Here is a 22,927-nt window from a genome sequence, read left to right as displayed (position 1 = left end):
AGAGGCCCTGGCGACAGTGGCTGCAGGGATCTGGAGGGAGGAGGCCAGAGCTGGCATGCTTCTGAAATGCCTTGGAAGCTGCTTGGCACAAAGGCACACCCTGGGTATGTCTCCATCATCGGTAGGCCACTGACCTAGATCCACGTGGCTCTCAGAGTGGCTCCCACTTCTGTCTCCACCACCTCTGTCCCCAACCCCATCAGTCAATTCTAATCCCTCCTCAGACTCATCTTTCCAAAAAGACAAGTTACATCATTATCTTTGGCACCCCAGGTAATGGAGGATAGCTCTCAGCTTGGGTTCAGAATAAATTTCGGTTACAACAGGCAAGGACGCCTACGGATAGTCACTCTTAAGTTTCAGTGTGCATCCAAATCACCAATGGTGGGGCTTGAAAATGCAGATTCCTGGGCCCTTGTCAGTGATGTCATTCAGGAAGTCTGGGGTGGGGCCCAAGAATCTACATTTGTCATATTTTCCAAGTGACTGCAACTGGAGAAACACAGACCTACCAGTAGCTTGTAGCCAGATTTTCAAGGAAATGCATTGAAGGCAACACCAGTTTCCCTTTGGGATCCACTGATGACTGTAGTTTCTCAAGAGTATTTTGAGTTATTCGGCAATTACTTCAACTCTCTGGAGGCGTGGACCAGGACTGTCAGGGTTTAGAGAAGATGCTCAGGGGTGGGTGTCTGCTGGGAGCTCAGTGCTTCCAGCCTGTCCCCATGGGCCTGACTCTCACCAGAGACTTCCACCCATGGCTCTATATAGTGTCCACCTTCCTGCACCAGGGCCGCATAGCCAGTGGAGGTCCCTTTAGGGTTGGAGGGAGGTTAACCTCACACAGTCCCACACAGCAATGCAACACCTGTTTCTCTGTCACCGACATTCAGCCAACCTGGGAGAAGGGAATCAACTTCCTGCCTTCTGTATTTAGGATTCGAGAGAAACAGATGGCAGGGCTTACAAACCTGGAAATGCATATTTCTATTTTGGCCATTTATTTTTCTGATGAAAACATTTCTCCAACATTGGGAATTCAAAGACCCAGCAGCCTGAGATGAATGATCTGAAACCCTGAATGTGAAATAACTGTGAGCTGAAAATGGAGTGGTCTCCCTGCCTTCCCTTCACTCCTCATGCTGAGCCAAGCTCTGGAAAAGGGCAGGAAATAGCAGAAACCGCCCAGAGCAAATGTGACTGGGGGAATAATAAAATAGGCCAGTAAAACAAAACACCTGTTTAAGCTATTGATCAACCCAAAGGTTATTAGAGAAATGATGACGTATTAGAAAAATATCATTTTTACCTTGACATTTCTTTTTTTTGAAATCAGGCTCACGTGAAATCTAGTGAAAAATAAATTAGAAGGCGAAGTGATTTTAAGGATTCCCCTTGCCTGTCAGACAGGCCAATCACCTCTCCTCCTTTAGACTTCCTCTTAAGAAACCTCCCTTTCTAGGTGATGCTCTGAGACACCCGAGAAGTATCAATGATGACTGAGTAATTCCACCATTTGCAGCGGAGATCATGGTTTCTCAAATACAATTTAACATAATGAATCTACTTATTTGTGCCCTGACTTCTTCCAGAAAGGATTTAAGGTGGCTCACAGAGATACATAAAACATACACTAGGAGAAGGTGAGGTTCTTGGGGCAGATGTCAAGTAACAATATAAAAGCGAATCAGGAGCGAGGCTGCTGCGAACTTACTGGGTAAAGACAGACTTGATTCTACCATTCTTCTGATTAAAAAACCATCATTGATATATCTTTTCCATTCTCCTTTGCTTTATGTCTGTGAGTTTTTATTTCACAAAAAGACTAGAGAGCTTGGATTTGCCTGTACAGGAAATGGCAACACACTCCAGTATTCTTGCTGAGGAAATACCATGCAGACTGTGGTATTACATGGGTAACTGTGGCGGGTTACAGTCCATGGAGTCACAAGAGTCGGGATTCAGGGACTAGATCACCTCTTTGCTGCACCTCTCCTGGTCAAAGCCCCGTCTGCCGGGCACTGCTACCAGCCTGCTGAGGGGATGTGAATTTGGTGTTTCACAATATCCACAACTTGAAAGGCAACAAATTGCTCCCAGAGCACAAAGTTATTCCTGGAAGAAGCCAGGAAGGAGTTTCTCCTGTGAGTTTCCAGAAAGAGAGGCCTGGCCAAATTTAAATTCAGTCCTGACTTCCTGCAGTGTGCGCTGTACTATCGCAATGCTGGGCCAGTGTGGAGAAGCACAGTCTGGTTGTTGGCTAAAGTTCTCTTCCTCATCCCCCATTCTTCTTTGCATATTTATACAGGGTTTCAGACATTGTTGGTTAATCTTTGTGCTACTTACTTTGTACTAGACCGCATGACAAGCCCTTTACAAATATTAACCTATTTAAGCTTCACCTCCCTGGGGTAGGCACTCTGAGTCTCTACTTCCCAGGTGGGAAAACTGAGGCACTGAGAGATTATTAATGGATAAAACAAATTAGGCCACCAGTCAGCGGTGGAACCTGGATTGGACTCAAGTAGTTGATTCCAGAGTCCATAAGCTTAATCACTGGGCCCTCTGGGGGTCTAAGCTCATCTCCTGGTCCCTAGAGAATATGACCTTGGGCTAAGAATCCTGGCACCAGGCCCTCAGTTCCCACACTGAAGGGGTAACAGCTACGCTAACTGTCTGGGCCAGTGACTCTGGAGGCACTTCACCGACTGCCATTGATGCCTTAGTGATACTTACGTAAGTCAAAGTGTTGATGCTTTGAAACTTTGAAATGTATTGTAAGAGACTGACATCTTAGACTGACATCTAAGGATTCTATAAAAAGTTGCTGTTACCATCGCCTCTTATGTCTTGGAAATATTTTGGAGGTTTGCTGCCATCAAAGTTCTATCGCAAATAGTTCAGTGCAGCTGAGTGTGGTGTTTAAGGTGAAATTCTCTGCCATGCTAAAGACGGGACTTTACCATGTTGGTAGCTACTGTCTGCCTGGAAGATGGTGCAAACGGTCTTCTGGTCCTCCCACGGGAGAAGAAGAAGCCTGACCATCAGTCTATTTTGCTCATCTGTGTGCGTTCACCTGGAAGTGCCCAGAAGTGGGAGGAGCAGGCAGAGAACTAGAAGAACACCAAGACTTGCCTCACACGGAGAGTTCTTCATGGGTGCAGGAAATGTAGCGCTGGTCACTGTGGCATTTTCAGAGGTGGGGGCGTCAGTGATGCTGAGCAATAGGGCGTGGCCTGGGCAGAGAGGAGAAGAGTCAAAACTGCACCATCCTTGTGCCCTGAAGGGCCTTGGGGTGCAAGGTTAACGGGCCCCGCACTATTCTTCTCTAGCCTAGGGACTGAAGACGCTGTTGCTTCTGCTTCCAGTGGGTAAGACAGCCTGCTTATCACTGACTATGAGACTAGGCTTGTGCAGAGGTCTTCGTTCTAAATGGCCTGTGACACCCCAGCACCGTACATCTGGGCTACTGCATGCCCTAATCTCCCATGGCCACCAGCTTTAGCTCATAGCCCGGGAGCAGCCTGAAGCACGCTGGACTTCCCCAGGCCCACCCTTGCCCCCCGTTTCCAGTCATGCCCGTGCTTTGCCCTCCAGTGGTCTCAGAACTTTCACTATCTACTCCCCTCTCCGGAGCCCAGGTCAGCCTGTGCCCCATCGCCTGACCAGGAAGACTCATTTATTCTTTTCTAAGCACTGACCTGCCAGAAAACCTGGCAGAACATGAGCCTCAGTCCCACATGGTGGTGGGAAGGAGCATCTGCAAATGTCCAGGAGTGCCTGCCGATGTTTGGTGCTGTGGAGGTGGGGGACAGAGTGAGCCCAGGGCCCTCACTTTCAGGGGGCTCACAGAGCCCCTGATCGGACTCTAGTCGTTCATTTCTGTGTTTCTCTCTCTCTTAGCAAAATGTTTATAGAGTTACTAACAAGTAACAAATTCAGATGGGTCCAGAGGAAAGTAACTAGACCAGGCCAGAAATCTTGGAAAATACCCTCCCACCCTTGAGGAAAAATCAAATGGCCAAGGTTATGTGTCCAGGGAGGGAAAAGACCTGTGGTAGAAAGGTCATAATGGTTGTCTTCAAATATCTGAAGGGCTGCCTCTGTGGGAGAGGGCACAGTTCAGTTCTGTGGGGCTCCAGGAGATGGAAATCATGATCACTGAGAAGAATTTACAGAGGGGTGGGGCTCATCTCCAGGTAAGGAAATGGATGTGTGACTCTGAGCTGTTAAGCAACCAAAAGGGCTGCTTTTGGAGGCAGGGAGAGACCTGTCACAAGAGGTATTCAACAGGGCTGGACACATTTGCTATGGGTGCTGTCGGGGACTATCAGAGCAGAGACGAAGATCACGTCTCACGTTGGGATTTGAGCTGTTTGTCTTCTCTGCTCCTGCAGACCAGGCACTGGGCATGAGGCAATGCGGCAAGAAGGCTGGAGGAGAAGTGAGAGTTCTTGGCCTCCACATGTGGGGAGGGCCCTGCAGACTCCCCCATGGTCCAGTAACTCAGCCTCCTTCCCAGCCGGGCCCAAAGCCAGCTCACTAGATGCAGTCGGCTCTGGGGACCAAGGACAGAACTGCAGGAGCGCTGAGATCCTCAGTGGTAGATTTGGACCTTGTCCTCTCTCATACTTATCATTACTATTAATTCTTAAAGGAAGCTGTAGGATGCACAAGCTTTGCTTGGAAAGAGAGGAATTTTGGTACAAGGGACTCCAGCTGGAGCAGGTAAACACAGGGGAGGGGGAGAGACCCCCTCCATCCTGCAGAAAGGTGGGGCCCCCAGGCCTGCTAGGCCTGTCCACGGTGCACAGGCCAAGGAGAGGCCCATGACTGGATGGTGTGGCCTCTCTAGGGGCCCAGCTCTGGGAGCTACACTGGCCGCACAGACCACCTCTGACCCATGTCCAGGCCAGCACTTCCAGGTGTGGAGTCAGCCCAGTGTGGGTGGCATCTCTTGGGTGTGTGGAGACCCCATGTCCCCCGGCAGTCAAGCAGGGCCTGTGAGAAGATGAGCTACAATGTGGGAAGGGTGGGAGTTGCCAGTTTCAGCTGGGTATAGTGGTAGGGTTTGGCTGAAGAATTTGGGCCCCAGGGAATGATCTAGATAAGCAAAGTTCCTAGGCACAATCCTGGGGCAAATGGCAGGAGGACCTCCCTGAGTCCCAGTCTCCCACATCATAAAGTCTCCCACCTCTCTGCAGGATGGAGGGGGTCTCTCTCCCCTCCCCTCTGCTCCCCTGTGTTTACTTGCTCCAGCTGGAGTCCCTTGTACAAAATTCCTCTCTTTCCAAGCAAAGATTGTGCAATAAGGAAAAATAAGTTTTCCTTATTTCTCAGTGAGTTCTGTGTCTAATACACAGCAGGTTTCAATAAACTTGTCAAATTATTATTATTGTTATTGTTGTTCTTATTTTTTAGCTAATCTTTTATCAAAGTTCTCATTTTAAGGATCAAAGGATCAAAAGGTAACATCAGTCTTGGCTTGATTTAATCACTCTAATGCCCAAGGGGGTCTGAAGAAATTGTGTGGGCGTACCCCAGGGCAGAGGCGGGGAGGTCCAGTGGCCCAGGGTGGTGCCCCATTTCTGTTGTGTGGCCAGGTAGGCACCAGGGAAGGGAAGAGAGGGTGGTACCTTGGTGGTCTTGGAATCGGGCATCCTTTAGGGTCCGGACTTGCCATTGGGGTGTGTGGGGTGATGGTGAGCTTTGGGTCCAGCCGCAGAAGCCATCCTCGAAGTCGCAGTAAAAACCAGCAGGGAGTTTACCTGCAGGGAGAGCACAGGGGCACGGTCATTGCCGGGACTGCTAAACCCAAAACATCGAGTAAAATTAGCCAGGCATGACCATTCTCTTTAATAACAGCTCCTTAACCAGACCCACAATGTCTAATGCTGCTCATAGTGAAGAGAAGCCTAATCTCTAACTTGTACATGTGCTGGTTTCCTGTTTTATGATCTTCTGAAAATAATAACTTCACAGCATGGGGTATTGTTAACCCAGCTTTATATATGAGAAAGCAGAGGCTCAGCGATGTTAAGCAACTTGACCAAGGTCACAGAGTCAACAAGTAACCCAGCTGGGATTTGAACCCAGCTCTTCTGCCTTATTTGGAGAAGGCAATGGCAACCCACTCCAGTACTCTTGCATGGAAAAATCCCATGGACGGAGGAGCCTGGTAGGCTGCAGTCCATGGGGTCACGAAGAGTCGGACACGACTGAGTGACCTCACTTTCAGCTTTCACTTTCATGCATTGGAGAAGGAAATGGCACCTCACTCCAGTGTTCTTGCCTGGAAACTCCCAGGGACAGCGGAGCCTGGTGGGCTGCTGTCTATGGGGTCACACAGAGTCGGACATGACTGAAGTGACTTAGCAGCAGCAGCTTGTGCTTTATTTATTTATTTATTTTTGGCTGTGTTGGGTCCTTGCTGCTGCACACAGGCTTTCTCTAATTGTGGAGAGCAGGGGTTACTCCTTGTTGCAGTGGTCGGGTTTCTCATTGTGGTGGCTTCTCCTGTTGCCGAGTACAGGCTAGAGGGCATACGGGCTTCAGTAATTGCAGCACACAGGCTCACTTGCCCCACAGCATGTGGGATCTTCCTGGACCAGGAATCAAACCTGTGTCCCTGGCATTGGCCGGTGGATTCTTAACCCCCAGATCACCAGGGAAGTCCCTCTTCTGCTTTTAAATTCTGTGCTCTTCACACAGATCCACCATGAACAGGACCCTAGAAAAGCCAGTGTGTGTGTGTGTGTGTGTGTGTGTGTGTGTGTATATCACTGAAGTACGATTCCAGTGATCGGCACAATGATAAGACTGGTGGTAGCAGTGGTAGTGTTGGTTGGGAGGTGGTTGCTTTGGGTCCCTCAAATCACCTCTGTCTGCAGAGACACACACTGCTCAAAACTATCTGTTTGTTTCCCTTTGTTTCCCAATCCCCTTGCAGTTAAGTGAAGGCCCATGGCTGGTTCTGGCCAACGACATGTGAGTGGAAGTGATGTGCATCTCCTCTGGAGTGAGGCTGTGAAAAACCCTGGTGTAGATTTCAGTCTCTCTCTTCTCCTGCTGAAGTGACCGAGGAGAATTCTCGTTCCTGGGAGCGCTGCTGCAGGAAGATGGCGCTTCTGCCAGCAGGAGAGATCCTGTGGGGTAGAGGCCCCTCCCCCCAACCCTCAGTGGACAGGAAGAACCGTAAATGTTATGTTAAGCCACTGGAATCTGGGGATGGTTTATTACTGCAGCATAACCTAGCCTATCCTGACTAAGCAACCCCAGCCCCTGGGGCCTCTTTATATCATCTGTTGGCTCAGCATAAACGGTCCTGTTAGCACGTCTCTCCTTATCAGCCCGACCTCAGGTCCCATTAAATAGGCCACCGTCAGTTCTAGAGACCATATATTTCCTCACGGCCCACGGAGGACAGGAGCAGAGGGGTAGAGAGAGCTCCCTTGCTTCAGCTCGCTCATAGCATGGCTGGAAGCCTCTCAGCCCTGAGGAGCTAGTGGGTTTTGCAGACTACCCCAATGGTGCCCAACAGCCCCGGCCAGGCCTGTCTCCACACGGCAGCTCTCGAGCTGGGCCCAGCACCTCCAGTGTCCTTTCTTTGTCTCAGCCTTCTTGGCAGCAGCAGGCTGACAACGAGGGCCCTAACACTTCCTGGCTATGACAGCACCTTAGTGAATTATTACTCATTTCCCCCTGATTCTCTGTGCATTTCACACAGAGGCAGAATTATAAATTAAAACAGGCTGTCACTGACTCTGAGCATCTCTTCCCATTTATACCCCCCTGAAGAAACCATCCCCAGCCCCAGCCCCACATGTTCCTCTGATTAAAAATCCAAAAGCAAAGGAGATCTTTCTATTTTATTTTTTATGCCCCCCTCAAGGAATTTCACATTCACTTCTTTAGCAAAAACTAACTGGTAGCTGGAAGCGACCTTCCAGAAAACGTCCTTCATACATGTGCTTAAACCAAGACCACAATGGAAAATTCCAGCAGGCAACGACAAGCTTCAGGTAGAAGGAAGGCACGGGGCTGAGCTGGGTCCTGCACAGCGTATCGCCCCCTCCTCACTCTTCCAGGAAGTGGAGGCAGAGAACTTAGCCTGACTTATCAGTGTTGGTGCCTCATCAGCACCGGACACCTGCGCTCTGGTCCTAACTTCTCTGCTTTCTGCAAGTGACTTCAGACAAGTCACTTCCTTCCTCAGATCCCTCATCTGTAAAGTGGGGTAAGGTAGTGCATATTTCACAGGGCTGTTTTGAGGACAATGTAAGAGAGAGAGTATGGAAACATTCTGTAACCACAGCAGTAGTGGCATTATGAATCATCATTCATATCTAGGCAGGGAAACTCAACATCTGAAACTGCCAACACTGCCCTAGGGGCCAGAGATGAGTCCCTCAGCTCCTCTCTGGAAATGCCTGGGCCTTCCACTGAGACAGGAATGAGGAAAGCCATTGGCATTCTCCACCTTCTGGAAGCCCATTCTTGTCCTAACTTGGCATAGGATCCAGGGTGAGCTGAGGTCAGAAGCCCCTTTCTTTTTGGATGATTGAATAAAGGGAGACGAGATAGGCCAAAATAGGTCAAAGGGCAACTTATGTGACAGCGAAAACCTTGAAGGGTGGGCAGGGGTGCTGAGAGGATTTCTACCGCTGTAAGAACATCAGAGCATGTGCTCAGCAAGGAGCCAGTCCTGAGGAAGATGGTGGGGTGGGTGCCAGCATCAAGCCCTTGGTGGATCAGGCCGGGGCGGGGAAATTGCTGCTAAGACCATTGCTGAGCAGTGTTGGCACCCTGCGTTGGATCTAAGGTGTTATGTTACCTCATCCATCTCAAGCACCTACTCAGTGCCTGGCGTGTTGCAGGGCCTCAATACTTATTTGTTGAATGAAATGGGAGTTGGTCAATCTCAGGGTCAGGAAGGAGGAAATGACAACCCACTCCAGTATTCTTGCCCAGAGAATCCCATGGACAGAGGAGCCTGGCAGGCTATAGTCCATGAGGTTGCAAAGACTGAGGACACGATTGAGTGCTGACACTTTCACTTTCTTCAGTCCCCTAACTCTCTGCCACTTAGAATGTGGTCCAGGAGCCAGCCACACCTGCATCACCAGTGAAACTGTTAGCCGTGCAGAATCTCAGGTCTCCCCTCCCTTCCCCCACCTACTGAATCAGAATTTGCACTTTTAATGCTCTTCACATGACTCCCAGACACCTTAATGTCTGAAAGGCACTGCTGTAAGCCACCCTCTTCTTGGGCTGCAGCCAGGTACTTCGTTGGCTGGATGGCCAAATCAGCTATGTGTGGGTCAGTCAGTCCCACAACATTCGGCAATTATGACACCTGATTCCACTCTAAGAGAGACAAATTGGTCGGGTCACAGAGATGTGACCTCAGCAGCAGCTGCAGGAGCTGCCAAGTATAAACTCCAGGCCAAACGACACTACTTCTTTTCCTTCCTGTGTGACAACTCTGTTAACATTTTTGATAAATATGTGTTATGCATTTCCTTGAAAATATAGAGTCAAGGGAAAAATGCTAGAAGAAATACATCAAAATATTATGGTTATCTCTGAATGTCTGAGAGGGAGGATTATGGGAGTTATTTCCTCCCATGTACTTTTTGATTTTCCAAATATTTTACAACCAACGTGTTTTATTTTAAAATAAAGAAATAAACCTAAAAAAAAAAACCAAACAAACTGTTTCACCCGACGGGAAGAGTATCCCAATACACAGAGGAGATTATTGAGTACGTGGAGGGGGAGTGAGCTGCCTGCAACACTGAGCGAATCCACGACCCACCCAAGGAATGAAGGAGGGCAGCCTGAGGGACACTGCATGCCTTCAAGGCCATTGCTCAGGACACAGAGGGAACCTTGAAGACACCCTTCAATGGGTCACAGCATTCGGGGATGTAGACATGAACTGGCTATGTTTAATTAGAAAGAGGTGTATGGTATATGTGGAGAAGGCAATGGCAACCCACTCCAGTACTCTTGCCTGGAAAATCCCATGGGCAGAGGAGCCTGGTAGGCTGCCGTCCATGGTGTCGCTAAGAGTCGGACACGACTAAGCAACTTCACTTTCACTTTTCACTTTCATGCATTGGAGAAGGAAATGGCAACCCACTCCAGTGTTCTTGCCTGGAGAATCCCAGGGATGGGGGAGCCTGGTGGGCTGCCGTCTATGTGGTTGTACAGAGTCGGACACTGAAGCGACTTAGCAGCAGCAGCAGCAGTATGGTGTATGGTGGTGGGCTTGGAGGATGGGATGCGAATGGACACGTTCCTGATTGGTTGGAGAAGTGCCGCCTCCATTTCAGGTCCCCAACTCGTCTCAGTCAGAAATGCCCCTCAAGCTGGAGCCTGATAATCTGAATGAAGCTTAGTGTGAGTGTGGGGAAAGTGTAGGGAGTTGAGGCTGGGAGTTGCCAGAATACAACCTACTTTTTCCCTCTGAATTTCAACCATGGTTGAACACCCTGGCTTAAGTTTAGTGACCCTCATGGGGACATCCCCAACAATCTTAAATGACTACTGCTCAGAGAATATGTTCCAACAGGTTCCAGACCACCTGGGAAGGACCAGATGAGGTCAAGAGCATTATCTTTAACGCATTGTGGACAACAGCACCTCAGCAAGCATCATGTTCCAATTCATATTACTGATGAGGAAACTGAAGCCTAGAGGGTGGAGACGAGTGATCTGAGTGACCCCTAGAAGAGCTCTGGACCTTCCCTGCCTTTTCCTGGCCTCTTCTTCCTGCATGGATATGTGGTGAGAGCTGTGTTGGAAATTGCCGGAAACTTATGAAACTAGTGAGTCCGGCTTGCAGTGACTGAGCGCATGGGCTTTGAAGTCGGCCTGGATCTGAATCAGTGCTCAGCCACTGGCTAGCAGTCTGACGGACTCCAGGTTCCTCATCTGTAACATGGGCACAATAGCATTATTGCAATAGGACTGCTGTGAGGGTGAAATAAGTTAATGAGTGAAGAGTGTTCAGAGCAGCTCCTAGCATATAGAAAATTCTCAAAGTTAGTTGTTACTATGCCTATTGTTATTATCTTCATGGGGCTGGTTTCCAGAATCAACATTAGCCAGTGTGACTGGGAAAACAGCTTAAATGCTGAGAGAATAGGGGTGCCTATAAAAGAAAAAGGATATTTACCAAGAGTGCAACCAAGATCAGAGTGGCAAAAAGATCAGAATAACCCTCCTTCTAATTGGACTTTCCTTCTATCAACTGACTTCTGTAGCGAAGAGCTCGGTGGGGTGTTCTCCAGGATGGAGCGGTCATTCTGACAGCTGGACAGAGCAACTTTTAAAGTCTGGCTGAAAAGGTTTCTGGGCTCCAGGTGCCCACCCTCCTTACTGGAAAAGGGCTGCCCTCAAGCTTGGAGTTGGCCCTGAAAACCCATTCATGGCAAGCCCCAAAATGGTGAGAAAGTGCCCTAAACCCACAGTAATGAGCTGGATCCCGCAGGTTCAAAGCTCTAATCATAGCTCTGTTCCCAACATGCTGCGTGACCCTAAACAAATCAATTACCTTCTCTGTGCTTTCATTTTCCCGGTTGTAAATCAGGGCATGGACTGCCTGACCTGTGTCCCAGCTGGGAAGTGGGTATCACAAACTTTAAAAAGGCCAAGGCAAAGTCACGCAGTTCAGAGGCACTGCTGGAAATACTACAGAGACACATAACTAGAGAGAGACACACATACAGGCTGGGTCCGGGGCAGCACGGGTGGGCCTGGCTTCCTGTTGGTCGCTGTGTGTAGTGAGAGCTTGGAGAAAAAGCCAGGAGCACACCAGTGTGGAACAAGCCAAGGGCTTACCTGCAGCTCATTACCGGGTTTTATCTAAACCACTGAAAGTTTTGTATAAAAAGGAAGATTTTAAAATGGAAAAATGAATTTCTTTACTGTTTCACTTGAAAGGGAATATATAAAATCTTTTTTCTGTTAAGGGAAAAAATCTGTCCTCCAAATGACCTTAGGGACACTGTGAACTTCTTAGAGCTGTTTGGCAGGCAGGCCCCAGCGTCCTGGAGCCACTGTGTCTGAAGGGGCGCTGACTTGGCTGCCCAGGGCCCCACAGCACCCAGGCTGCTGTGTTCTTTCCCAACCATGATCGCCTTGTTTAACGCCCTGCCTGTGTGTTGGATTTTCAGCTCTCTGAAGACAGAGGCTGTGCTGTTCGTCTGTGCTCCAGGATCAAGTGCACTTTTTAGTTCACTTTACCTGTGTTCTGTAAGTGCTTGTGGTTTTCCTGGAAGAAATGTCTCAAGTGTTCACTTCTCCCCAGGCAGCTGCTGAGAACACCGTCTTCAAGTGGAGTGAGCACTGGGCTGGGAGTCAACTCCGCCCCTAACTCCCAGTGAGACCTCAGCAAGCTGTGTCCTCTGGGGAGCCCAGGCTCCCCAACTCCTGTATTCATTTTAATCAACAAGGAGTCAGTGAGCACGTATGCTGCACCAGGAATCATTTGAGATCTTGGTACGGGGAAGAGTAGCAGACCCACTCTGTCCACATCAGGGGAGAGAGGCATGGAAACCACCTTCAAGAAATGTAATGGATGCACCCCCACTAGGATGGCTAACATAAAAAAGGCAGACAACTGTAAGTGTTGATGAGGATACGGGGAAGCTGGAAACCCTTATACATTGTTGCTGGGAATGTAAGACGGTGTAGCCATTTTGGAAAACAGCTTGGAAGTTCCTCAAAATGTTAAATATGGAGTTATTATATGACCCAGCAAATCTATTCCTACGTAGGAAATCTCATTTCTAAGAGAAATGAAAACATCTGTCTACACAAAAACTTGTATATGAATATTCACAACAGCCCAAAAGTGGAAACAACCCAAACGCTTATCCACTGATGAATGGATAAACAAAATATGGTACAGCAATACAATAAAACAGTTTCTGGAGATAAGAAGGAATCGAGTACTGACATGTTCTAAAACATGGATGGGCCTCAAAAACATTATGCTAAGTGAAAGAAGCTAATCACAAAAGACCACATATTATCCGATTCTGTTTGTATGAAATGCACATCTATAGAAACAGTAAGTAGATTAGTGGTTACTTAGGGCTAGCGGGAGCTGAGGAGGGAAGAGGGGGAGGAAGCTGAAGCGGGAGGGATCGGAGGGAATTGAGAGATTGCCAGGGGTTTCTTTTTGGAGTGATAAAAATGTGCTAAAATTAGATTGTGGTAATGGCTGCATAGTTGTGACTACACTTAAATTGTACACTTTAAACGAGTGAATTGTATGGTATGTAAATTATATCTCTCAAAAGATGTTAAAAAGTAATGAATATTATGGTGTATGGATGCGGGGCGGGGGTGGGGTTGCACGGAGGAAGAAGAATAAACTGTACTGGTTGGCCATGGTCAGAAGATGCTTCTCAGAGGGACTGACTTTTGAAGTGAGTCTTGAAAGAGCAGATGTGACTTAAGATGGGAAAGGGCATTCTGGGAAGGGAAAGGACACAAACAAAGCCAGGAAGGTGTGAGGGTGCTCGGAGGAGGTTTGATATGGCTGGAGCTGGGGTACATGGAAGGCTGTGAGGATAAGGGAGGCATGTGGGTGATGAAAGAAAGGCTTAAAAGGTGAAGGAGGTCTGGGCCTCGAAGGTTTCGCACGTCATGTTCGAGTTGGGCTGTATTCTGCACATTTTCTCTATACGTGAGAATGCTGAGAGCATAACATAAGATCTGGCTTGGTTCTTAATTATACGCTTTTTCTAGACCATGGGTCTTAGCTCCATCTTTTGAAGACTTGTGTAAATTTTGAAAGTTGCCACTGAGAGGACATAAGTGTCACGGGACATAAGGGAGGTTGCTCAAGCTTGCCTACCTCGGGTGGTGGGGGGAAGGAGGGGATGTGAGCACAGGGTGGGGTGGGTGGGGCAGCCCCACTACTCACGGCACAGCTGGCCCTCGTCTTCTCCCTGGGCACAGTCCCGGTGGAAGTCACAGGCCTGCCCCAGCTGAAGGACTGTCCCGTTCCAGCAAGTGAAGGAACTCTGCAAGGCCATCTTGGAGCCCGGAGATGATCCTGGAGCACACACAGAGACACAACCCTGGTCAGCTCAGCTGTCCTGCAGGAAGGCTGTTGAGAGGCATCCCTCCATACCATTCACATCTCATGGCCTGGGACAACCCTGGCTTCAGTCTGGCCCAAACCAGGGTTAAAAACAGGAGGCAGAGAGGAAGTCAGAGCCCTGACCCCAGAGACCCCTGGCTGTGATGTCAGTGGTAGAGTGGCCTGAGCTTTGAGCCATGCTCCCTCAACACTGTGGGGTCCTCCAATCTGTGGCTTTAGTGTGCCAGGTGGACAGCCTACAGGGCCACACAGCTGCCCTCTCCCTCTCATGGCAGGGGCTTGCTGGAGGTGGCCCTGGGCCCTCTTCCACAGGCTAGTCCCGGAAGGGCTCAGTTTGTCAGCTGATGGCAGATGACCTCTTGTCACTGTCAGATCGGCCCCCAGCCTAGCTGCACATTCTCAGTAGCTCTTGGGCATGGGCAACACACAGGCCCTGCTTCCTTTGGGAATCAGATCCAAACTCTACCTGTTCTTAAACGTCCTCTGTGATCTGGGTCCAAATTTCCTTTCCTGTCTCACCTCTCTTGGTCTCTCCCCACGACCCCTGGGCTCCAGATCCTCCTGGCCTTGGTTGGATGCAACCTGGCGCTAGAATATCCATTCCCAGAACATCTTCTCCACCAAGTTGCTTGAGCCTCTGTGTGTTCCCAGCCCTAGCCAGCGCCCAGTTCACAAAAACTATGAACATTGGTGACCTATCAGTGGCTGGCTGAATAATGCCTCCCCATCAACATCCATATCCCAACCCCCCAAACCTGGAAATATGTTATTTTATGTAACTTGTTGTGATCTTTAGATGGCAGGTTATCCTGATTATCCAGGTGGGCCCAATGTAATCACAGGGTTCTTATAAGATGGTGAGAAGATAGTCAAAGTGAGAAATAGACTTGATGATGGCAGCAAGATTTTGGAGTCATGGGAGGAAGAGGCTGAAGGTATTTAGGATAACAAGAAAAATTCTCCTTCACTTTTGCTTGGTGATTTCTAGTTTCCAAAGTATTTTTTTCTTATGCCTTATACATGCTCATGAAATACACTTAGGACCTTATTGCCCTCATTCTCAGTCCTACCAAAGAAAACATGAGCAAAATAAAATGCTTGTAAAGTCTTCCCCAGCCTATGAAACAAATGTAAGCCGTGTCCTGTTTTATTCACACCTTATGATTAGGCCTTGTTTCTCATCATGTGTTTTCATGAACACGCGCATGTTTCATACACCAGTTACTTGTCATTCCCCAAATAGCTTTTACTTTTACAGTTTCTTTTACTTTCCTTCATTTGAAAAATATATGCCTATTGTCTAAAGTTCAAAACCAGGGTAAAAATCAACAAAACAATGCTCAGAATCCCACTACCCAGAGGCCATAATTTTTAACATCCTGGTAGATTTCTCTTTTGTTTTTGGCCTGTGCTTTAAAAGTGTGTAGAGTTGTGTCATATGTGTAAATTGCTTAAATCAATTGAGGTTATATTGCAAGCTTTTTCTAGGGTTTAAAAATTCCCCATAAGAATACTTTTTAATGGCCACAATACTACGTGATATGTACCATAATTTATTTCAACATTATTCAATGATCAGATTGTTAGACTGTTTATAATAACACTTTGAAGAATATCTTTGAGCATGAATTTTTACCCGCCTTTCAGATTATTTTCATAGGATAGATTCCCAGAAGTGGAATTACTGAATCAAAGGGTATAAACATTTTAAAGGCCCTTGATACATATTGCCAAATTGCTTTCTAGAAGTTAATCCAATTTATACTCTCACCAGCTGTGTTCATACATGCATGCCCCTCTTACTACATCCTGGCCAGCTCTGAACATTATCGTGATTTTTAACTAAAAGTATTTCCCTGCTGTTTTATTTGTATTTCTTTGCTAGTGAGGGTGCATATTTTTTTCCACATGTTACTAGCTTTATCTTACTCTGATTTTTAGGGAATTGCCCACTTCCTTTTGCCAATTTACCTTTTAGGTTCTCCATGTTTTCCTACTGAACTGTATGAGATTATTAACAGGGATGTGAAATTATTTATCACATGCTTGGCATTTCCCCCCCCAGTATTTTATATGTATTTTCATTCTGCTTATAATGCATCTTGATATCCAGGAGTTTTAAAATTTGTATGTAGTCCAAACCTACATATTTTCCTTGGTGTTTTCTTCTTCTTTTGTGTCTTAGAGTGTTTGTTCCGTGTGGGTTGGTAAGTAAGGTGTGGTTGGCTTTTGTAGTCTTTGAGTTGCTCTCTGACTGCAAGGTTGCCCTCTCATTAGTGATAAAGAACCCGCCTGCTAATGCAGGAGACATAAAAGATCCCTGGGTCAGGAAGAGCCCCTGGATGAAGGCACAACAACCCACTCCAGTATTCTTGCCTGGAGAACCCTATGGACAGAGGAGCCTGGCAGGCTTCAGTCCATAGGGTTGCACAGAGTTGGACATGACTGAAGTAACTTAGCATGCAACTAGCTGTTTGGATGCCTGTCTTCTTCACCAAACTGTAAGTGACTTGAAGGGAGGGATCAAGTCTTACTTCCATGAATCTACAACAGTGGCTTGTATAGAGATTTCCTCACCCCAATATTTGGGACTTGAACTGTGGTATGTATTAACTATGGATGCGATCATCATGCCTGCTTTATATTGACAGTTGATAATACAAAGGTTCAGAGTGGTCACATGGCCTGCTGAGAGATTGGTGGAAACCCGCATTTTCACATCTTGATCTCTATCTTTTGCACCCTGTCTATGGGGTACCCCCACCAGGTGATGGGTGGTATGGAGGATGTGCTCAGGATGTATGTGTATCAAGGATGGTGATAATGGGTACAAAAGGGCAGGGAGTCAGTACCCTGTCCTTTACTCACAAACCCGGATGGAGGAGGGGTCCAGTCATGGGAGAGGGTGCTGCTTTCATTCTCTGGATGCCCTGGTGTTTTTTCTGGGTGCCCTGGTGTTTATCCCCAGGACCTCTCTGCTGCACAGCCACAGTCCAGAGAAGCCATCTCCTCCAGCCCTGCTTCTACCAACTCTTCCTCATTTCCTTTCCCCAGTTGGATACTTACAGACTCCCTGGCATAGCCTCCTCCATACCACAGGGAACTTTATGCTTGTGAGAGATTCAATTAGATGGACGCCTGGTACTCTGATCTCTACTGCCAGCCCAAACTCAAAACTAATGAGGCACAACAAAAACAACCGCTCTGTCTTTTCAAGTTCTTTTTTTATGGGGCCCATAAATTTCAAGGAGGAAAGTACCCTTGGTGAACAGTTTTAATCAAGGGCCCACGTTTCTGAAACAGCATCCTTTCTGTGGTTGTGAAATGATAATTCTGGCTTGTGGAATAGGGTAAACTGAGGCCCTGGATGGTCACAGCCTGCCCCAATGCAGCAAGGAAGGGACAGGGCCTGGAAAAGAATCCAACACCCTCTTCTTGAGGTCTTCCAGCCACAGGTTCTGGTGATTTATGGAAACCACTGAAACACCAAATGCCCTAATCACAGAAAGATTAGGGAGAGCTAAGATCAAGTCACTCCAGGGAGACTGATGCTGGGGTTTTTTGGTTAGTAAGGGTCTTCTCTATGGAAATTTATTTATTACCTTTGAGGAGGCAGTTCTTTCCAGAATAATAGTATAAGTCACTGGGCTTCCCAGGTGGCCCTAGTGGTGAAACTACCTGCCAATGCAGGAGACACAAGAGGTGCGGGTTTGATCCCTAGGTCAGGAAGATGCCCTTGGAGGAGGGCATGGCAAACCACTCCACTATTCTTGCCTGGAGAATCCCATGGACAGAGGAGCCTGGCAGACTACAGTCCATGGGGTCTCAAAGAGTCAGACATGACTGAAGCAGCTTAGCACACATCCGTACATGGGTGTAGTAAGCCACCATCATTCCTTACCTTTGTACAGCACTGTAATAGCTTAGAATGTGCTTTCCCAATCCTTCTTTGTTTGAACCTCATAAAAAACTGGCAGAACATTTATTCGTATTTCCATTTGATTAATCAGAAGAATGAGGATTCAAGAGATTAAATAATGGAGAAAGAAATGCTATCTAAATAGCAAGGCAGTACAAAATCCAGCCAGTTATTTGCTAGGTGCTTTGCCTGAGGTCTCACAGGGAGTAAACCACAGGGAAGGCCCAGAACTTGGTCAGGTGACCTCAGATGGGGTTCTTCTCCCATCACTTGTGTTAGATCACCTTCTGAACCAGCACGCTGACTGCCCAGGGAATCACTTGGAAAGTTAGAAATACTGTTGATATTCGGGCCCCACATGGCCCAATGAAACCAGTATTTCTGGAGGACAGACTCTTGGTACCAGGGTATGAAAAGCTCCTGGGGGACTTCTCTAGTGGCCCAGTGGTTGAGAATCTGCCTGCCAATGCAGGGAACACAGGTTCAATCCCTGGTCCAGGAAGAGCATGGAGCAACTAAGCCCGTGCACCAAAACTACTGAGCCTGCGTTCTAGAGCCCGTGGCCCGCAACAAGAGAAACCACCGCAAAGGGAAGAGTGTGCACGGCAATGAAGAGTAGCCCCTGCTGCCACAGCTAGAGAAAGCCTGTGTGCAGCAATGGACCCTGCACAGCCAAGAATAAAATAAATAGATAAATAAATAAATACAAGCTTCTGGAATGATCCTCATGAGTGTAGGGTTGAGGGCCACTTCCCTGAAGGGCTGGAGGATTTGGCCCTGAGCGCCTATGTGTCATGGGTGGGTCTTTTACCTCTATGGTTCTCCAATGCCCCCTGGTACAGTGAGGGAGTGGTCTCAGACCTAACCTCCAAGACCCCTTCCATCTTCAACATCCTGATTCTGGGGTTCTGAGCAGAGGTTGTTGGTAACTGTTTAAAGGGTTGCTCGGATATAGTTCGTGCTGTCTTTATTAATGCTGACCACTTAAAGACTTCCTTGGAGCCTGCTGCCAAGTCACTCACCCAGCGAGCTTCCCCTGTTGTCTCCTGCCATCTCAGTCATCTGTCATTTCCATCTTGGAATATCTCTCCTGAAATAGCATGCCACACTTGCCTGCCTGTTTATCTTCTCTCTGGGTGAGGGAGAAACCAGTTCAGACTTGCACCTGAGATGCGTGTGGCCCCGGTTGGGTTACGTGAACCGCTGTTTGACACTGAGTGATTCACTGGGTTTGCTCACTGGGAATGATTCCTTCTCCCTAATTGCTCATTCAAAACAGAAACCCACACCTACGCCCCTCCTTCAATCGTGTCTCAGAGACTTCATGCTACAAAATCTACACAACTCTGCTAACTCAAATTTCTTTTTTAAACGAATGTCAAATTTTAGGGCACTTAATTAATTTTTAATTATGGTGATTTATGTGACATTAAAAAAGGCACAGTTGTATCAGCTTTTGGGCTGTCTCCCACCTACTTGCTCTTGCCTAACCGATGACACTCGTTAAAGGGGGAAAATTTGAGTGCTGCATCGGTGGAGGGGGAGTGCAGATCTTGCTCTTAAATGAAAGAGAAGCAGAAACTATGGTGGGAGGAGGCCAGCTTCTAGAGTGTGGGGAGATCAGGAGTGGGGCTGGAATCTGAGCCAGGCTCCCAGTGGAAACTTACTGTTTCCCAGGACGAGGAGAATCAGGTGTTCAAGGGTAAACAAGCCCAGAGACATGAAAATGGATGGTGACATGATGAGGATGTAGTCAAACAATGCGCACAGGCTAACAGCCGCCACCGCCACGCTGATGTTAATGGAGGTGTTGGAAGGCCTGGGAACTGTGTAAATTAAGCCTGGCAGAGACCAGTCCTGTTGAGGGCTTTGGCCTCATAAATTGTAGTGCAGACAACCTCATTAAAGAACTGGCATCTTCGGTTCCTACTCAAAATGTAAATTGGTGTGGAGAGGGCCTGGCTTCAGAGGCCAAGAGGGTGGGATGAGGAAATGCTGTGCTAGGAGTCAGGAGAGCTGGTTCGAGGACTTGTCTTGCCACTAGTAAGACTCATGGGAGCATGAGCCGGTCACTCTTCTGGGCCTCAGTTTCCTTGTTTGTAGACTGTCCACAGCCAGTCACTCACATTTACCACGGGCTAGTTGTGTTCGCAGACTCTCTGCATCAAAGTCACACTGAGCTTGGTAATCATGCTACTTCTGGGCCTCGCTGCAGACCTACAGGGTCCAAAGATCTCAGAGCGGGGCTCTGGATCCAGCATGTTCCACAAGCCCCGTGGGGGACAATTAGGTACACCAAAATCTGAGACCTCTAGTGCTCAGAAGGTTAACTGATCTTTAGCTCCTTAGCTCCTTGGAAGAATCTCAAGCCTTCCAGCACCACCCCTCTCTCACGGTGACAATTCCTTCCTTGATGCAGGGCTCTCATTTCTGTTTTGACTCCAGCAGACCCGAGGTGCCACTATGTTCAGTTTGTGCTGACGAGACCCCTAAGGGGCAGAGACTAGGTTCCAAGTGCAAGGAGGTTCCACTCTCCTCTTCTACTAGCTGGTGGTGTGAACTCAGACATATCCTCACAGGCTTCTCTCTTCTATAAATCAGGGAGGCTGTCTAATATACAGGATTTTTGTGAGGATCAAATGACGTTGGGTTTCTTAGGAGCTAAAGAGCATCCCAAAGAGTTTGGGAGAATTGGCCATGGAGGTTGGGTAGAAAGTTGTCAATGAAGGGGTTGACCAGGCCAAATTTTGGAGGCAGACAGTACCTCTGGAGATCCCTTATGCCTGATGTGTTAGTTGCTCAGTTGTGTCGGACTCTTTGCAACCCCATGGACTGTAGCCTTCCAGGCTTTTCCATCAATGGGATTTTCCAGGCAAGAATACTGGAGTGGGTTGCTATTTCCTTCTCCAGGGGATCTTCCTGACCCAGGGATTGAAGCCAGGTCTCCTGCACTGCAGGCAGACTCTTTACCATCTAAGCCACCAGGGAAGCCCTCATGTCCCAAGAGAAGATGAAACCCTTTCAGCAAAGCAAAGGTGCAAACAAACCCAATAGTAATTTGTGACATAAATAATAGCTATGAAGAGTAATTGCAAGGAGGAATTTCTAAGATTATCTGTCTCTAGTGTCACCTCCACCACCAGAGTTAGTTTTCTGAGCCCAGCTCCCTTTAGGTCCTAATCCTAAACCTTCACTGGTTTCTATGGCCTTCAGTTCAAACTGAGCCTTTGCACACCCAGCTCAGCCCACTTTCCCAGCCTCACTGTGTGGTTTGCATCTTTAGCTGAAGACCATGACTTGCAGTTTCTTGAACATGCAGCCATGGCTACAGCCTTTGTGTAACCCAATTTGGTGGGCTAGATTCACCTTCTCCATCTGAGCAATTCCTTCTAACTCAGATGTCACTTTCCCTGATTGCTTGTTCTTCTCCCTTGAAGAAAGATGTATGCCTCCCTCTGCGGTTCTCTGGTAATCACTATACACCTTTAATGGTGAACTCATCTTCCCCATTGGTGATTATGTTTGCATTGCTAACTTCTCCCACTAAATTCTAAATTCGTTGAGGCAGGGGGTCTATCTTATTTTATCTCCTGGAGAGTGCCTGGCACATAGTAAGTGCTAATAAATGTATGCAGAAGAAGTGCAAAATAGATCACTAAGTTTAAGTAGAAAAATGGGATGAGGTAGAATTTCCTGGCATTCTGGAAATTACTAGTTCCTTTAGGTTGCACTGTAGCAATTCCATACACACATCTTCACCTCTCAGCCGAAATCCCATGCAAGCTTTGGATTAGTGAACAATGTTCAGAGATTCTACTAAGAGCCTGGGGTTAGGGTAGTGAACAGAAGGTGACATGGGTGACCTGATTTGATGGGTAGGCCATGGGAACCTTCTCTGGGGAGGAGATATTTGAGCTGATGCTGAAGGAGAAGAAAAGTCAGTCAGCCATGTGGAAAGCTGCAGAGGAGCAGGGACTGCATTGCCGGGAGTGGGAAATGATACTAATGATCTAGAAGCAGAGCAAAGGCCAGTGTGGCACAAAAGGATCACAAGGGCCAGGAGGGTCATGAAGAGTGGATGGGAAGGGAGGCAGAGACCCAGTCAGGCAAGATCTTGCAGGCTGTGGGAAGGGGTGTGAATTTTGCTTAAGGAGTATAGACAAGAGACTGAAAATAACTTGATTTCCAAAAAGGTTGTTCTGAGCAATTTAGGGGCTTCCCTAGTGGACCACAGCCTTGTCTGACTCAGTGAAACTATGAGCCATGCCGTGTAGGGCCACCCAAGATGGATGGGTCATGGTGGAGAGTTCTGACAAAATGTGGTCCACTGGAGAAGGAAATGGCAAACCACTTCAGTATTCCTGTCTTGAGAACCCCATGAACCGTATGAAAAGGCAAAAGATAGGACACTGAAAGATGAACTCCCCAGATCAGGAGGTGCCCAATATGCTACTGGAGATCAGTGGAGAAATAGCTCCAGAAAGAATGAAGAGATGGAGCCAAAGCAAAAACAACACCCAGCTGTGGATGTGACTGGTGATGGAAGCAGGGTCTGATGCTGTAAAGAGCAATATTGCATAGGAACCTGGAATGTTAGGTCCATGAATCAAGGCAAATTGGAAGTGATCAAATAGGAGATGGCAAGAGTCAACGTTGACATTTTAGGAATCAGCGAACTAAAATGGACTGGAATGGGTGAATTTAACTCAGATGACCATTATATCTACTACTGTGGGCAAGAATCCCTTAGAAGAAATGAGTAGCCATCATAGTCAACAAGAGTCCGAAATGCAGTACTTGGATGCAGTTTCAAAAATGACAGAATGATCTCTGTTCGTTTCCAAGGCAAACATTCAATATCACAGTAATTCAAGTCTATGCCCCAA

The 22,927-nt window shown here is 47.6% G+C and overlaps 1 protein-coding gene across 1 annotated transcript in view; it reads right to left on the bottom strand.

The window, feature by feature from the left end:
• Window positions 1–22,927, bottom strand: part of ALK (ALK receptor tyrosine kinase) — a 737,626-nt gene that overhangs the window by 109,113 nt on the left and 605,586 nt on the right. Inside the window, exons 6-8 of the mRNA XM_006061052.4 lie at window positions 13,943–14,074; window positions 5,637–5,768; window positions 3,136–3,236 (exon numbers count right to left, since the gene is read on the bottom strand). Coding sequence (XP_006061114.3) covers window positions 3,136–3,236; window positions 5,637–5,768; window positions 13,943–14,074 — 365 coding nt within the window. The remainder of the gene's footprint in view (window positions 1–3,135; window positions 3,237–5,636; window positions 5,769–13,942; window positions 14,075–22,927) is intronic.

This window comes from Bubalus bubalis, chromosome 12 (assembly GCF_019923935.1).
Source record: "Bubalus bubalis isolate 160015118507 breed Murrah chromosome 12, NDDB_SH_1, whole genome shotgun sequence".
NCBI classification, from domain to species: Eukaryota; Metazoa; Chordata; class Mammalia; order Artiodactyla; family Bovidae; genus Bubalus; species Bubalus bubalis.
Note: the sequence above shows the minus strand (reverse complement) of the source record. Positions and strands in the feature narration are given on the sequence as shown.